The sequence below is a fragment of the Triticum urartu genome, chromosome 7A, assembly GCF_056163025.1.
Source record: "Triticum urartu cultivar PI428250 chromosome 7A, HENAU_Tu73, whole genome shotgun sequence".
NCBI lineage: Eukaryota > Viridiplantae > Streptophyta > Magnoliopsida > Poales > Poaceae > Triticum > Triticum urartu.
Genome location: NC_141879.1, coordinates 173,056,817 through 173,074,467, shown reverse-complemented (window position 1 = coordinate 173,074,467; position 17,651 = coordinate 173,056,817). Strand labels below are relative to the sequence as shown.

The window sequence follows — 17,651 nt, the reverse complement described above, 5'->3', positions numbered from 1 at the left end:
TATGGAGTAATCTAGCAATGAGGGGAAGGAAAGTGCATCTACATACCCTTGTAGATCGCTAAGCAGAAGCATTCAAGTGAACGGGGTTGATGGAGTCGTACTCGTCGTGATCCAAATCACCGATGATCCTAGTGCCGAACGGACGACACCTCCGTGTTCAACACACGTACAGCCCAGTGACGTCTCCTACGCCTTGATCCAGCAAGGGGAGAAGGAGAGGTTGGGGAAGACTCCATCCAGCAGCAGCACGACGGCGTGGTGGTGGTGGAGGAGCGTGGTACTCCAGCAGGGCTTCGCCAAGCACCGCAAGAGACGAGGAGGGAGAGGGGTAGGGCTGCGCCAAGAAGGAGATGTTCTCGTGTGTATGGCAGCCCAAAACCCCCACTATATATAGGGGAAAGGGAGGGGCTGCGCCCCCACCTAGGTTTCCACCCCTAGGGGTGGCGGCCAGCCCTAGATCCCATCTAGGGGCGGCCAAGGGGGGAGAGAGGGGGGCGCACCACTAGGTGCGCCTTAGGCCCATCTGAGCCTAGGGTTTCCCCCTTTTCCCTTCTCTCTTCGCCTTGGGCCCTGGTGGGGGGGTGCACCAGCCCACCTGGGGCTGGTCCCCTCCCACACTTGGCCCATGCAGCCCTCCGGGGCTGGTGGCCCCACTTGGTGGACCACCGGGACCCTCCCGGTGGTCCCGGTACATTACCGATAAAACCCGAAACCTTTCCGGCGACCAAAACAGGACTTCCCATATATAAATCTTTACCTCCGGACCATTCCGGAACGTGACGTCCGAGATCTCATCCGGGACTCCGAACAACATTCGGTAACCACGTATATCTATTCCCTATAACCCAAGCGTCATCGAACCTTAAGTGTGTAGACCCTATGGGTTCGGGAACCATGCAGACATGACCGAGACAACTCTCCGGTCAATAACCAACAGCGGGATCTGGATACCCATGTTGGCTCCCACATGTTACACGATGATCTCATCGGATGAACCACGATGTCAAGGATTCAATCAATCCCGTATACAATTCCCTTTGTCTAGCGGTACGATACTTGCCCGAGATTCGATCGTCGGTATCCCGATACCTTGTTCAATCTCGTTACCGGCAAGTCTCTTTACTCGTTCTGTAACACATCATCCCGTGATCAACTCCTTGATCACATTGTGCACATTATGATGATGTCCTACCGAGTGGGCCCAGAGATACCTCTCCGTTTACACGGAGTGACAAATCCCAGTCTCGATTCGTGCCAACCCAACAGACACTTTCGGAGATACCTATAGTGTACCTTTATAGCCACCCAGTTACGTTGTGACGTTTGGCACACCCAAAGCACTCCTACGGTATCCGGGAGTTGCACAATCTCATGGTCTAAGGAAATGACACTTGACATTAGAAAAGCTTTAGCATACGAACTACACGATCTTTGTGCTAGGCTTAGGATTGGGTCTTGTCCATCACATCATTCTCCTAATGATGTGATCCCGTTATCAACGACATCCAATGTCCATGGTCAGGAAACCATAACCATCTATTGATCAATGAGCTAGTCAACTAGAGGCTTACTAGGGACATGGTGTTGTCTATGTATCCACACATGTATCTGAGTTTCCTATCAATACAATTCTAGCATGGATAATAAACGATTATCATGAACAATGAAATATAATAATAACTAATTTATTATTGCCTCTAGGGCATATTTCCAACATGAAATAGGCCTCAACTTGGCAAACCAAGTGCGCCGCTGGAAAGATGAGTTAATTTCGGTCGAAATCGATATAAAGATCACCGGAATCGGATGCACGGTTTGCAAATGGCAAGCAAAACAAGAATGGCACGATTCTGTGATAAACAGCACGATGCCATCTAAAATGCAACAAGAAACTAAGCTACTGCACTCTAACATAGCAACAGAGCACATGGCAGTGATCTACTCAACATGCTTGACAAAAGATGAACACTGAGTTACGGCTAAATCACACAATAGCAGGTTCAAACAAGCATGGCAAAAGTGCAAAAGATATCAGCTTCACAGACTTAATGAAAATAACAACATGCCAGGAATTAACATCAGGAAGCAATGTTTAGAGCAAGATAATAATATGCTACATGATCAGAACATAGCAAAGCAAGGCATGACATGAATCTACTCAAAGCATATAACAAAAGTCCCTTACTGACCATAAGCCAAAAAGGATCAGAAAATATGATGGCACCCATGTAAACATAACAAGTTTCGTTAACAGATTCAGACTTAGCAGAAAAACTAGACATGGCAAAAACAGAGTTACGTAGGCATGTTTGCGAGCTCGATGCACTCAACACAAGGCATTTCATGACAAACTAAGCATACACCCAGCAAGAAGACATGATCAAGAAGCTAAACATGGCAAGAACAATCTCATAGCATGCATGGATCAACTACAACAACCTTGGCAAAATTGATTAACACGTACACAATCTGCCAGGAACATTTTATAGTAAAAGTAGAGTAAGATTGATTCATGCTAGGGTACTCCATAAATGCAAACAAGGACATGGATTGATAGAGCATAACCATATGTCAAAATCATCCTTACTGAACATACTCAAAAGAAGCATGGATCACTCTGTAGCAACATGAATATATGGCATAAAAATAACATCAGGGAAATGACTTGGTGAATTTCTAAGTCCCTGAAATCAGCAACATCACGAGAGCTACTTTGCATGCTTGTGCTAGTCACCACATTGATCAAAAAAATACATGGCATACACCCCTGTAAAGATGGCATGGCATAGCCCAAAACACATGTAGGGCTCAAGTTCATATGCAGCACACAATAATCATGGCAAAAATGACAAATGTTCATAATCTGTTAAGAAACAGAAACTAACATTTTATAGAACTCTTGCAACAGACATTAGGGCATCAAGATGGACTCAAACAAGCATGGTGCAATGGAACAAAATGAAGAGGACATCCTAACGAACAGTTTGATATATCACACACCCAAAACAGAGCTACAATGACAGAGATATGGCATGATGAATAGTGCTACAGGATGCAAAACAAAAGACTTGGAGGGAAAAACAGGGGTCAACCCTAGTGGATCTGGATCTGGGCACGGATTCTAAGGATCGCTGGAGTGGGCTCGCAGGAGCTGCGGGAGGAGGTAGCTAGAGCTGGAGGAAGATGGGGCGCCGGCAAGGAGGGACGGGGAGGCCGGAGCTCGCCGGATCCGGTGGAGGCAACGCGGCGGCCTTAGGCGGCGCGCGCGCGGTACGGTCATCGACGGCGGTGGGGCCGGCTGGTGCTGGGCGAGGCGTTGCGGCGCGGTGGGGAGCTCGCGGGCGGCGCGTGGCTCCCGGGTGGCGGCGCGGGCGGAGGGAAGCGGGCGCTGGCGGCGGCGGCTCACGCGGGCCTGCTCCGGGCCCCGCGGGCTGCGGTGGAGGGAGGCGGCGGAGGCGACAGGTGGCGGCGCGTGAGTGGATGGGGCGCGGCGGCAGACGCGTCTGGCGCGGAGGAAGAGGGAGGACTAGTGTTTCACCCGCGAATTTCGGAGGGGGAGGCCTCTATAGATTCTGGGAGTTAGGAGAGTCCAAATGAGGTGAGGTTTTCGGCCATGTGGTCGTGATCGAACGACTGAGAGGATGGAGGGGTTTTGGATGGGTTTTGGGCCACTTTGAAGGGGTGTTGGGCTGCAACACACACGAGGCCTTTACGGTTCCTCGGTTAACCGTTGGAGTATCAAACGAACTCCAAATTGCACGAAACTTGATAGGCGGTCTACCGGTGGTGTACCAAGGCCACTTGGAAAATCTCGGTCCAATCCAAGAATGTTTAACACCCGCTCACGAAAAGAGGCAAAAGGGGGCGCCGGAGGACATAGGAGTGCCGGAATGCAAAACGGACAACGGGGAAAATGCTCGGATGCATGAGACGAACACGTATGCAAATGCGATGCACATGATGACATGATATGAAATGCATGACATGAACAAAAAGAAAAACGAAGACAATACCCAACCATGAGGGAATAACATAACTTAGAGCCGAAAAAGGCAAGAGTTGGAATACAAATATGGCAAGTTACATATGGGGCGTTACATCCCAGCCATCTGCCCGCGTGCCGCCCTCGGAGTCCCCAGCCTGCGCAGCCTGATCAGCCTCCTGCCGGATCAAATGCGCCCTGGAATCTCCCAACACCACCTCCGTCTCTCTGCCCGAGCACTGCGGTGACCGCACCGGATCCCGTCCCTCTCCTGAGTCGATCTACGCCAACTGTTCCAACTCCTGTGGCTCTGCACCCATGGCCCTGTTTGGATCTCTAAGTTAGAGTTAGTTTTAGTTAGTTGGGGCTCAAATAACCCAAAAGTATCCAAACATGATGGGTTAGTTTGGGTTAGTTGGATCTAACCCACCTCAAAAAACTAGCCCACATTAGAGGAGCTTATTTGGGTTAGTTCTCCTGGGACCACTAAAAAAATAGTAAAAAAAGTTACCTCTCTCATCCAAATAGGGTTCAAAGTTGTCAAATTATTGAGAAAGAATATTTATTGTCAATCTAACCCTACCATCCAAACAGCTCTTTGGTTAGAGTTAGTTTAGGGTTAGTTCAGGGTTAGAATATAACTCTAACCTCTAACTTAGTTAGAGTATCCAAATAGGGCCCATATCCTGATCACCAACCAGCACTTTGTCTGCCTCAGGGCCCGCACCACGACCCTGTGCTAGCTGGGAGAGCACATGATCCGAAGCCTCCACCTGCGGGGTTTGTCTCCTCTCACCCGTGGTAATCCCAAGACTCGGTGTGACCAGCTCAACTGCTGGCACCACCCCATTGGCCACCTGTGGGGCCGGTCCCCCCCAGCGTAGCCCCCGGAATTGGTGCGTTGTTTGAATTTCTTGGTCCTGGTCGCGCCACCGGTCTACTCACCACATCATTGCATGGGATAAGCTGCCCCACTGGCACCTCCGACGTCATGGCCGGAATCCTCCACTCAGAGGGACCCAGCCTACCTACCAGCGCCTGCCTGTATGAACCGTGGCCTGCGCCGCCGCCCGCCGGCCCCTGGACTCTCCGGCCAGCACCGCGGTCATCGCAGACACCGCGTGACCACGGCTGCACCGTCCACTCGCCGCCCGAGAATGAACCGTCCGCACTGTCCGGCAGCCCGCTCTGCCTGCTGTCTCCATCCGATCCTGCTCTCCTCCAGTTGTCCGGCAAGTTGAAATCCCGCAGCCTGCCAATATGGATGAACACAGGATACTCAGAAGCTGCTGATGCCTGGAACGACGCGCCGCGGGGTCCATGACCAGCTCTGGCGGCTCCGGCACCCACAAGCGCCGAAAAACAGGCACCTCGTCGGGATCAATGCACCAGGCACACAGTTTGAACAATGAGAGATCCTCCCTGCTCTCCGTTTCTAGCGCAAGCTCGTCGATGCGACAAGAACTGCCGAGAAGCTCTGCCGCCGTGTCCCAAGACCAGGCATGCGAGGGGATCCCTTCAATCATGAGGTCCGCTTGGACGCGCATGAGCCTGGAAGTTGCCTGTGCCTGCCGAAGCCATGGCCTGATGAAAATCTTGACACCCTGATGCTCCACGAACGGCACCGCCAGCGCCCTGTTCCTGAACTCGTGCGCCGCGAACACCACCAGAAAGTCCTCCGGGTGAAATTTGTGGACGGAAAACTTGTGTCTTGGAATGCCCAACTGTGCCGAAATCGCTTCCGCCACCACCGTGCAGGATGTGGCCGGCCTAGAGCCACCCACGTACGCCACCACCACCAACTTGAGCCTCCGCTCCAGATCATCCATGCCCACCGAGCGCTGCACGATGCACACCTCCGCTGGCGCCTCCAAGAAGGCAGCACCGGCTACCTCAGGGAGAAAGCTGGGCGCGACTGGCGAGATGCGCGCCAGTGGCGCGCTCTGCCTAGGCTCCAACAGCCTCTCCCCCAAAGGTGGCTACCGCCTTGGTGTCGGCTCCCGCCTGGCAACCTTGGCAATCACCGCTCGTCAGAGCTCCTCCTCTGACATAGGGCTGCGCGGCAGGGTGCACTGCGAGGAGACGTGCCCGGCGTAGCCGCAGCGGATGCAGAGGGGGTCGTTGTTGTAGTCTTGTCTCCTGTGCCCATCTTGGAAGCATCTGAAACAGAGCCTGTAGAGGTCCGGCGGGATCTGTCTTCTCTCCGATGAAGTGGGAGAGTCCGCACGGATCTGGCCGCCAGCACCTTGCTGGCGACGCAAAGCCCGGCGACGCCGCCACATGGCCTTGCGGGACGGCCCCGGCCTGTTCCAGCCTTGCTCCAGGGCCGCCACCACAACCGCACCGCCGTGCCCGCAGACGACGAGCGCGCCGAACCGGCCGAGGCCGAGATCCCCAACCCCCACACCATCGGCCTCTCCCTCGGGAAGGTGGAGGATACCGACGGCGGGCTGCGCGAACCGTCAGCCATGGGGACATGAGGGCGCCGAAGCCGGAGCGCCGGCGAGGACGAAGGGAGAGTGTACGCTGGGGCCGGAGTGGCCACCGGCGGGGGCTAGGGGGTGGACGTCGGGGCCGGAGCGGCCGCCGGCGAGGGGGGGGGGGTGGAGAGGCTAGGGGAGCGGAGAGGCTAGGGTAGGCAATGAGCCCGGTTGAGTGCGGTTGCATTAGAAATGACATAGGATCATTGGTGCTTTGTCTTCTCCCCGTTTTTCTTATCTTAACTGAAAGCAAGCAGATATTCTATTCGCTCTGTCTCGTGCTGGCTTTATTTACCTTACCAGTAATAGCTACATAGTGTTCCAACAATTGTATATAACATATTATATGTATGGACCTTAAGTTTAAATTCATGAATACGCAAAGATAGTGTTGCGGCGTTTGGTTGAAATTCTCTGAAAAGATATATGGACTGTAAGAAATGGTTCATCAGAAGTCTTTCACCATGAGTAAAAATTCACAAATAATCTCATAAATGGATACACTTTTATTCAAGCGAGAACTCTAATTGAGCAAGAGCATACATGGGAGATTCTACTAAATCACAAATGGATACACTTTTATTCAAGAGAGAAACTCTAATGAAGCAAGATCATGCATGGAAGGTTCTAAAATAAATGAGAAGTGTGTAAAGATAGTATATGTGACAAGTGCAAAGGGTGTACTGAGTTTTTAACTATTGGAAACTTCTAGATAGTACACATGGCAAACTCTAATGTAATTGATAGAAAATCGAATGGTCACCAACGCTCAGATTTGCCACCTCTTGACCGTCGGATTGAGTTCATTCAACTATTCATATTCAAACTTATTCACATACGGTATAGAGGTATAGATATGTAGTAGAGCATATACAGTCTTATTACTATGGTTGTTTATTTCTTATTATTCTAAACAGATGTAACTCATGAGGTTTGCTACTCCCTCTGATCTGAATTAATTGATGCAGCCACCGTATAAATTATATAGAGGCTTGTATAGAGTCCGCGTAAATTAATTCTGATCGAAGGTACTACATTAATTTGATTTAATTGCATTCATATTACAATGAGATTTGACTTGCAGCTTGCACGCGATCATGCATGTATGCTTCCTTCATCACACAATGAACATGTCTTGAAGGCATTGCACACCTGCTACAACATTGGAATCATAGAACATGTTGGTAGTGGAACTTCCGGAGCATTCAACGGCGCAACGAAGCGCGTAGAGTCCTTCTAGTATTCCTAAATGGTTAATAAGCAAATTGACATGCAAATTTCTCACCACATTAAGCAATTGTAATCTGATCGTCTTGAACCTATCTTCTATTCTTTCGACGAGGCTCGCTAATGGACGAGGATCCAAAACAGATAGGATGTTATTCTCGGCATTGCACACCACACACGCACGCTTTATACAGGAAAAGACAATGTCATAAACATATTCTACACATTTTCTTTACTGACATGCGTACTTTATTTGTATAATTCCAAGCTATAATGATTTGCTTATGAATTAAACCATTTAGCAAAACCAATCTTGAATTTAACCTAGGTCGATGCTGATCCATACCACCGGGGGGGGGGGGGGGTCGATAATTAAGTTTGACCAAGCCTATATAAAATATATTAACATCTGCAACACCAAATTTGTTTCAGTAGATTCATTATGAAAATATTTTAACATTATATTTATAAATGTGAGCGTAGCATATTTATCTATAGATTTAGTCAAACTTGAAAATGTTAGACTTAGGACAACGCCAGGGATATATCTCGCTTATAGCGAGATGTATGCCCGGTTCACTGAAGATTTTCCCCTGCTCGCTACAGTACATGGACATCCCGTTCATTTGCTCGCACGGTGCGCTCACAGTGTTGATCCGTTCCGTTTGCTAGTTCACTTCGGTTTTTTCCTTTTTGGTTTTTTGTCTTTCGGGTTTGTCTATTTCTTCAATAGTTTTATCTGGTTTTCTGTTTTTCCTTTGTTTTTCCCGGGTTTTATTGTTTTCACTGGTTTCTTCACTTATTTATCGGTTTTCACTTGCTTTTAGATTTTTCCCTTCATATTTCTTTGGTTTTCATCGTTTTCTTCTTTGGTTTTTCTTTTTACTTAGTTATAAATTTGATTTTCTTTTGTTTTTCACTGGGTTTCTTCCGTTTTCTATCATTCTTCGTTATATTTTTGTTTTCTTTGCTTATTTCTTCGTTTCTCTTGTTTTTCTCTGCCTTTTATTTTTGCTAATTCTTTTTGTCGATTTTCATCCGTTTTCTTTTTTGTTCAACACATGTTAACTTTATTGTAGTACATATTAAAAAAATCATAGATAGCCAAAACATTTTTTACACACGTTAAACATATCTAAAATACTTGATAAACATCTGTGAAAACATATTTTTTGATGTCTGAATTTTTCATACACATTGTGCATTTTTTGGTATATATCTATTATACATTTAACATTTTTTGAATACAAGATTAACATTTTTTGAATACATGGTCAACTTTTTTTTCTACACATTTTGACATTTTTTAAATTCTTGATTGACATTTTTGGAATACAAGATTAACAGTTTTTTAATGAATGGTCAAAAAATTTCTAGAAACATTTAACATGTTCAAATGCTTTATTTATATTTTTTCAAATACAAGATTAACATTTTTTAATACAAGGTCAATATTTTTTCTATAAAAACTTAACATTTTTCAAATACAAGATTAACATGTTTTGAATACATGGTCAACATTTAATTAATACATCATCAACATTTTTAAATGTACATTTAACATTTTTCAAATGCTGAATTTTTTCAAATACACAATTAAACATTTTTTCAAATGCTTTATTAACATTTTTTAAATACATGATCCACTTTTTCCATACACATTTGTATTTTTTTGTATCCAAGAGAAAATTTTTCTCTATACACATTTAACATTTTTAAAATGCTTGGTTAACATATTTTTTATTTAGAATATTTGGAAGTATAAACAAAAGTAAAAAAAAATAAACTAAAAAAGAGAGGCTGTGGCCTCCCGCGCGCCTGGGCCGGCACATCTTGGGCCTCGCTTCAGGCGAGGCTTGCCTGGATCTCGCTAGAAGCCCACAACTGGCTCACCCACTTGCCCTTCCCCACCGCCCGCATCGCCGGCGACCGCCGCCTCTACGACGCAGCCGGTAAGATGACCCGGAAGCCCAAGCGGAAGCTGCCGGCCCCGCCGTCGAGGCGCGACTCTCCGCTGGAGCCCTACCATGGCCACGCCGCCCCCTCCCCCGCTCAATGCCTGGCCGTCCGCGACGCCCTCCTCGCCTTCCATGGCTTCCCCGACGAGTTCGCGCCCTTCCGCCTCCTCCGCCTCGGCCTCTCGCCGGAGGACGAGAGCGACCAGCCGGCTCCGCGTCCGACCGTCCTCGACGGGCTCGTCACCACCCTCCTCTCCCAGAACACCACCGACGCCATCTCCCGCCGCGCATTCGCCTCCCTCAAGGCCGCCTTCCCCTCCTGGGACCAGGTAGGTACTGTAGCAGCGAGTCCTCGATGGCTAACTAGGCCCCTTCCTGAAGCTTCTAGAACCCCTCGCCCATAACAGTATCTTCATTGTTCCGTTCTGAAGGTGGTCGACGAGGAGGGGATGGGGCTGGAGGATGCCATCCGGTGCGGGGGGCTGGCGGCGACGAAGGCAGCGAGGATCCGGGCGATGCTTAGGGGCGTGAGGGAGAAGAGGGGCGCCATTTGCCTTGAGTACCTGCGGGATCTGTCCGTGGATGAGGTCAAGAGGGAGCTCTCGCAGTTCAAAGGGATTGGGCCAAAGACGGTGAGTTACTACATCTCTCTCGTTGTTTCACTGCAATGAGCTTTCTGTTCTGGTTGATGGAGGTATGTGAAGTTCAGTGCAATTCATGGTAAAGTAAGAAGGCTGCGCCTCATGAGAGTCAAGAAATACTGATCAGAAGTCAGCGGATTATTCGTAGCTTTATTTGATATTCTGTACTTAATCACCAGAACTATAGCCTTTGAACAAAACACTACAAATATGTGGTGTGCTTAAGCGGATTAACTTTCATGTTATGATGTCACTTCCGTTTGTAAATGCATATGACCTCATAACGATCGCACAGTCAAACTTCTATAACTTTGATTAGTAACTTATCAACAATATTTAGATTGGTAAGATGAAAATAGTATCATTATGTTTATCATGAAAAATACTTTGACAATAAAAAACTTCATAACTTTATTATCATATATACCCACAAAAAGTAATGGTCGGAGATGCATGTTAGAGACCATCTCAGTGTCCAAAATGTCACCAATTTACGGATGGAGTATGCAAAACTCAAAATCTTATACTGTTATACATCTTCTTGTGGTATGCTGGAGGTATTAGAACAAATGTGTTAAGGCTTGTCGCCTTGATGGATTTGTGTTTCTTTGTGCTTAACTGATGCTGTGGCACTACCGACTACAATTTTAGCCTTCCAAATAGAGGTTCTTTAAAGTTTTCACATATTGAGCACAATGGTTGCTAAACCTCATCAATATTTAAGCCTTTTATAGTTTGTGTGGCACAACAGAACTCAAACAGACTTGTTCAGAACCAAGGTTCTCAAAATCATGATTCTGAATCGGATCGGAGCTCTGATGGTAGGATAGCAAATTGTAGAATCTTAACTATCAGGATCGTAGAAACTTAGATTCTATGAACCAGAATCGTAGAATCGAAGGGTTTAGTTTGGATCGTAAAGTCGTAGAATCGTATAACAGAATCGTGATTCTGACATCCTTGTTCAGAACAAATGAAGAAGGGTTTGTAATAGCAAATGTTTATGTAACTTTCTGCATGCTGTTTAATTAGTTGTTTTATCCTATTATTTTGGTTCTTTGATTTTTGGATAATGTGAGGCTGCTGGAGTAATCAAGCATCTGACTGATGGCATTCATATAATTATGCATGTAATGACAGGTGGCATGTGTCCTGATGTTCTATCTTCAAAAGGATGACTTTCCAGTAGATACTCATGTACGTGAATCTTTATTGGTCAACTGTTATCTCTGGGCATTATTTTAACGTGCATTACATATGCGTGGTAACTGGTAACACATATTTCTGCAATAGGTACTCCGCATTACAAAGGCTATTGGTTGGGTTCCTCCAACAGCTACTAGGGAGAAAGCATACATTCATCTGAATAATAAGATTCCTGATGATCTGAAGTTTGACTTGAATTGTCTATTTGTTACTCATGGGAAGCTTTGTCAATTGTGTACGATAAAGTTAGGAGTCGAGAAACCCAAGGATGTCAAGGCTGTTTGTCCCTTAGCAAGCTACTGTTTTATCAAAGAAGAAATTCAGGAATAGCCAAGGTAAGCTATTTTCTCTTGTTTCAAAGCAATATTATAAATGTTGTATACCAAATATAATGTGCACCACACAATTGTTTTTTAAGGAGAACTTTGATGGATGACACTGCTTGATAAATCTATATTAAAATAAACTGTACAGAATGCCCACAAGACTGAAAATAAACTCAATAAGGGCCAAGTCCTAAAGTAAGAAAAATGTATAACTGAAACATGCTACGCGAGGAAGCAAATCCTGGATTTTGGCAGAGTGGAAGATTAAACTTCTCAAGCTACTGCCCTGTTGCAGGAACTCAGGCAAGCTAGTGTCAGTGAAATAGGACAGTCTTATAAGACAGCACTCAAACAAGATAAAGCCATACTCATCCTTCAAAGATAGAAGAGTGGTACAATACCAGTGATGCGACCGTCGAAAGAAAAACGACGGTGCTAATAACTTCCCCAATCTTTCACGGTACAGTGTCACCTGAAACGGTGTAGCGCTCACGATCTTGTAGATGCAATCGCCACAAAAACAACACGCACACCCGAGAGAAGAAGTACGTGGACGATCTTCGGCAGATCAGCAGAAACTGAAACTCTAGAATCAATCTCTGACCAAAATCACAAAGCCTCAATAGCTATCAACAAATATTCAGCGGCGGCTTGGAGATACCCCAGTTGCCGATCTATCCATCGATGGAAATAACCTAGCCAAAGAAAAACTGCCCCGTACACGGGCCGATGGCCCTATATATAGTGCTCGCAGGCACTTGATTCTGTTACAATTGTATGACTAGGACTCGTATCCTAATTGGACTCTAAAAGCTGACCGGACTATTATTAGTACTACTATTTCAGACTTTGACTTTTGTAACTAGCAACACACGCACATACTAGTACTAACTAAAAGACACTTGACATTAGATCACACGAACCTGTACTATACTGCTGAACCAAGAAATAAAAATAACACAGTACTTGTATGTTGAAACTGAGCTCAATTCAACTTTAGTTGAATTTTGCCCACTGTTAAAAACTGGCATGGAGTCCTGAACGTGGGTCTCACTTCATTCGCTGGTACGATCTGAATTGTATCAGCTGTGCTGGTGTCATTTTGAATAGTTGCGTGCATATCTTTCGTCTGGCGTCTAACCGGAACCACATACTTTGGAACATCATCCACGCCCATCATGATCACATCAACCAGAGTAGGTGAAAGGTGTGTGGTGCTAATTAAATGCCATTTGAAAAGACCTGACACCAACTATCATTAAACATCAAGAAGAAATGACCCGTTGCCAACTAGCAGCAAAAGGAGATCACTAAAAGAACTCGTGCTTAATGTTGGCATGTTAATAGCTGATGATTGAGTCCTTCAACAGAAAAGCAAAATGTATCAAAATGTAGGTATCTTGAATGACTTCTAAAACGATAGCTTTCCCGAACAGAAGGATCACTAGTTTCAGAGTAACAAACTTTGCATTCAAAGTTATTGAGTGTTCCAGAGTGTTATTTTATCTAAAGGTTGTGATAATTCTACCAGTCATTGCTGACATGCTACTTTTCTGTGTAGGAAATGGTGTTTCCAGAAGAGGTCGTAACCTCCCAACAACCCAACAGCACTAATGGCAGGAAGATTTATGTGCAGTGGTGTCTTGCCCTGCATACATGTAATGGCAATTTCAGGTTCCCGTCTTGTATTGTTGTTAGGGGGCCTTCCAGCTGTATGATTTCAGGCTAGATACCATATTCGTGAACTCATTCTACCTACTGGCAGTAAGGAAGTTTTTAGGGGAAGCTGAAGGATGCGATCTATGACTTGCTGAAAGTGTCATTTGTTAGAAGTGGTTAGAAGAATGCCGATTGCCAAACGACCTGCTACCTAGTGTGCCATATCGGCAAATTGTGCCGTTCAGATGGCAACCATCCAGTTGTGTATAATGGTACCCTCGACTTTCCAATGCACACGACCTGTTGTGCCTGTTGAGGTGGCTTGTGATTTTCAGAGCAAGCGCTTTGCTCACGACGCGGAAAAGATTCATCTAACGCAACCTGGATGAGTTGCTCCACCCCACCAGCCTGAAAGGGATGTGGACTCGGCCACTCTGCCGTCGGCACTTGATCTTTACACTTGACTGGACATTTGGATGCTTGCCCCCGTGATGTGGGCAGTTTGCTTCTTGCTTGAACTTTATGGACTAGATCATCATCACTTTTTAGTCTTTGATGAGGTTGTAGTGCACTCTTGTGGGCTGATCTGGGAGCCTTGCTTTGGTGGGAACATCTGATGTGAAAGTTGAGTGCTTTGGTCACTTTGGAGGACATCTTTGGCTGCCGCATGAATAGAGTGTGATCTTTGCTTCAAGTGTTGAGCATGGCATCGACTGAAGGAAGTGTGGTCACATCACAGATTTATCTGAAACTGGACTGAGCAGTAAAGTGCTTGCTGATGTTTGTTTCTTACGAATCTTTTGATAAGGACTGCAATATCTGGCGTTCGATCCCCATTGGTTCGATGGCTGGTGGATCGACCAGCGAACAGGGCCGCGATCGACCGAACCAGCCCATAGAGGCCCCTTTAGCTTCCCCTTAGGTTTCCAGTCCTACAGGCCCAATTGCACTTTTCCTATATACACAAAAAGAAGAGATTTTTTACTCAAAAAAGAGATTTTAAAAACATACTTTTTTTATAAACAAGAAAACAAAATTATAAAATGCCATGATCTGACAAAAATGAAAATTTTCATGCTAACTTGTGGTTGGATGGTTAGAGGGATTGTGGTATCCCCAGCCCACCAGGGTTTAAATCCTGGATTTATTTCCATGCTCACATTTATTCCTGAATTTATTTCAGAATTTCTGGCAATGCACATTCAGTGGGAGAAGACGTTCCCGTCGACGACAAGATGCCTACGGTGACTTCGTAAATTTCAAGATGATATGCCGGCTCAGTCTCTCAAAGGTGCTCATAGGGGTATGGTGTATGTGTGTGCGTTCATAGGGGTGAGTGTATGCACGTGTATATGAGCGTTTGCGTCTGTACTGTGTTAAAAACAAATATAGAGAACATTTTTTGCCATAGACCAAAAAACGAAAAATGCCATCGGTTAAAATGCCATCATAAACAATGCCATCTCTTAATAATAAAATGCCATCTTTAATAATAAATGTCATCTCTTAATAATAATAAAATGCCATATTTAATATAAAAATATCATCTATTAATATAAAAATACCATCTCTTAAATAAATAAAAAATGCCATCTCTTAATAAAAAATGGCATCTCGACATTTCTTATAATAAATAGAGTTCACTTATAGCGAACTAGTTAGGGGATCCGACGTGGCTAGAAACCCGCGGTTAGGGGATCCGACGTGGCTAGAAACCCGCGCTGGGATCCGTGCAAACGAATCCGACAAGAGATAGAAGGGTCGCTCTAGTTGACGGTCGACAGTTAACGTTTCTGCTTAGGCTAGCCATAGTGGGGATAACTTAGGTAGTAACTTAATACATCCCAAGACAATTTTGCTTATGTGACAAGTATTTAATGAGAAAAGAGGTATTTGTGGTAACATAATATGTTACTGTAATATAGTGTTTTTCGAGGTAAAATGAGTCTATAAGCTAATAAATGAAGCAATCTATGACACTACTACTATATTATTTTGCACTATGAAGATAATAATTTAGACTAGTATCATATGCATGACACCAGTCTACGTTACTCCCCATTATGACCAGCCTTATAGAGGGCTTTTGCAAGTTGAAACCTCTGTGCACACAACACTACATGCCCGATCCCTGCTCAATAAATGATCATGTAGCTGTTCTGATTTGGTTTTGGGTATTAAGCTCCAACCCCAGGGTCGGTCACCCAGGTCCTTACCATTGATTGGTGGCCCAACTATTGGGGTCTCTCCACACGTAATACTACAAGTAATCCCACTGATTTTCTTGGTCTCTACTTTCAAACTATAGAAAGAAAAATCGTGCAAAAGACGTCCAGGGCAACAATAGCTAGAACCATCAAATTAGTAATAGGTGGAGGGGCGTGGTGGCCAGCCCTCCAAGCCCTAGGGCTGGCGCACCAAGGGGCAGGAGTTGGACTGGAGTTGAGTCCAACTCCCTCCTTTGACTTCCCACTTTTCCCAGCCACATGGACCTTGAGGGGACTTGTGTGTCTGGTGTTGGTGTCAAAACCGGCGGATCTCAGATAGAGGGTTTCGAACTATGCGTCTAAAGCTGATGGTAACATGAGGCGGGGACACAATATTTACCTAGGTTCGGGCTCTTTCGATGGAGGTAATACCCTACTTCCTGCTTGATTGATCTTGATGATATAAGTATTACAAGAGTTGATCTACCACGAGATCGGAGAGGCCAAACCCTAGAAGCCTGCCTATGGTATGATTGTTCTTGTCCTACGGACTAAAACCCTCCGGTTTATATAGACACCGGAGGGGCTAGGGTTACACAGAGTCGATTACAAGGGAGGAGATCTACATATCCGAATCGCCAAGCTTGCCTTCCACGCAAAGGAGAGTCCCATCCGGACACGGGACGAAGTCTTCAATCTTGTATCTTCATAGTCCAACAGTCCGGCCAAAGGATATAGTCCGGCTGTCCGAGGACCCCCTAATTCAGGACTCCCTCAGTAGCCCCTGAACCAGGCTTCAATGAGGATGAGTCCGGCGCGCAGATTGTCTTCGGCATTGCAAGGCGGGTTCCTCCTTCGAATACTCCATAGAAGATTTTGAATACAAGGATAGTGTCCGGCTCTGCAAAACAAATTCTACACACCACCGTAGAGAGTATAATATTTCCACAAATCAAATGTGCTGACAACTTTTCATAACGTGACATCACGCCATGGCCCCGATTATTATTCGAACCGTTTTTCTCAACCAGCTACTGCACAAATTGCGAGGCGGTTTTCTTAGCATGTCTTATCGAAACAGAGATCGTGTCCTCTTATCCCGGGATCCTCATCAATACGGGCATGGGTAACCCCACCGCGCCATCAACCACGACGCTTGGGGAATAAGCGAGTTTTACCAGGCAAGTGGGGAGGCACGCAGTTTCTACCGCCCTTATAAAGGGATAATGACTCCTCTTTTTTTTACCCACGCCTTCTTCTCCCCTGCCCATCCATTCTCGCGCACTCGAGCTCCAGCGCCCAAGTTCGCATATTCTCCGCAAAAACACTCCGAACATGTCCGAAGCGGGAGGCAAGTGGATGGCCTCCTCCGTTACGGAGGAGAACATCACGAAGCTCCGGGAAGCCGGATACCTGGTCGCAGATATTGCGCACAGGCTCCCAGGCGCGGGGCAGATCGTTCCTACCCCCGAGCCCCACGAAAGGGTTGTATTCCTTACCCATTTCGTCCGCGGCCTGGGATTGCCCCTCCACCCATTTGTTCGCGGGCTCATGTTCTACTACGGGCTGGACTTTCATGATCTGGCCCCCAATTTCATCCTCAACATCTCGGCGTTTATCGTCGTGTGCGAGGCCTTCCTCCGCATCAAGCCCCACTTCGGCCTGTGGCTGAAGAACTTCAATGTTAAACCGAAGGTGGTGGTCGGCCAGCAAGCGGAGTGCCGAGGCGCCATGGTGGGCAAAATGCCCAACGTTACCTGGCTCGAAGGCTCCTATGTGGAGACCATAAAGGGGTGGCAATCGGGGTGGTTCTACATCACCGAGCCGCGCAACACCAACTGGGCGGCGACCCCCGTATTCCGATCCGGCATCCCCATGCGGCTCACCTCCTGGAAAGAGAAGGGATTATCTTGGGGTTCATCGGTGGAGCTGACCGGACTCCAGAACTGTGTTAAAAACATGATA

At 46.3% G+C, this 17,651-nt stretch overlaps 1 protein-coding gene and 1 pseudogene across 1 annotated transcript; one reads left to right on the top strand and one right to left on the bottom strand.

The window, feature by feature from the left end:
* Nucleotides 1–3,121: 3,121 nt before the first annotated feature.
* On the bottom strand, nucleotides 3,122–6,452 carry LOC147958827 (uncharacterized; annotated as a pseudogene).
* A 3,119-nt stretch (nucleotides 6,453–9,571) lies between these two features.
* Nucleotides 9,572–13,611, top strand: LOC125524680 (DNA glycosylase superfamily protein). Its single transcript, XM_048689713.2, has 5 exons — nucleotides 9,572–9,976; nucleotides 10,079–10,279; nucleotides 11,429–11,485; nucleotides 11,582–11,829; nucleotides 13,382–13,611. The coding sequence occupies exons 1-4, from the start codon at nucleotides 9,647–9,649 to the stop codon at nucleotides 11,822–11,824; spliced, it is 831 nt and encodes a 276-aa protein (XP_048545670.1). The 5' UTR covers nucleotides 9,572–9,646; the 3' UTR covers nucleotides 11,825–11,829; nucleotides 13,382–13,611.
* The last annotated feature ends 4,040 nt before the right edge of the window (nucleotides 13,612–17,651 follow it).

Bases quoted from the DNA above. Each gene is read 5' to 3' on its own strand.
- LOC125524680 (XM_048689713.2), top strand. From the start codon at position 9,647: ATGACCCGGAAGCCCAAGCGGAAGCTGCCGGCCCCGCCGTCGAGGCGC. The intron at 9,977-10,078 runs GTAGGTACTGTA...TCCGTTCTGAAG, and splicing joins CCTTCCCCTCCTGGGACCAG to GTGGTCGACGAGGAGGGGAT. The intron at 10,280-11,428 runs GTGAGTTACTAC...ATGTAATGACAG, and splicing joins AAGGGATTGGGCCAAAGACG to GTGGCATGTGTCCTGATGTT.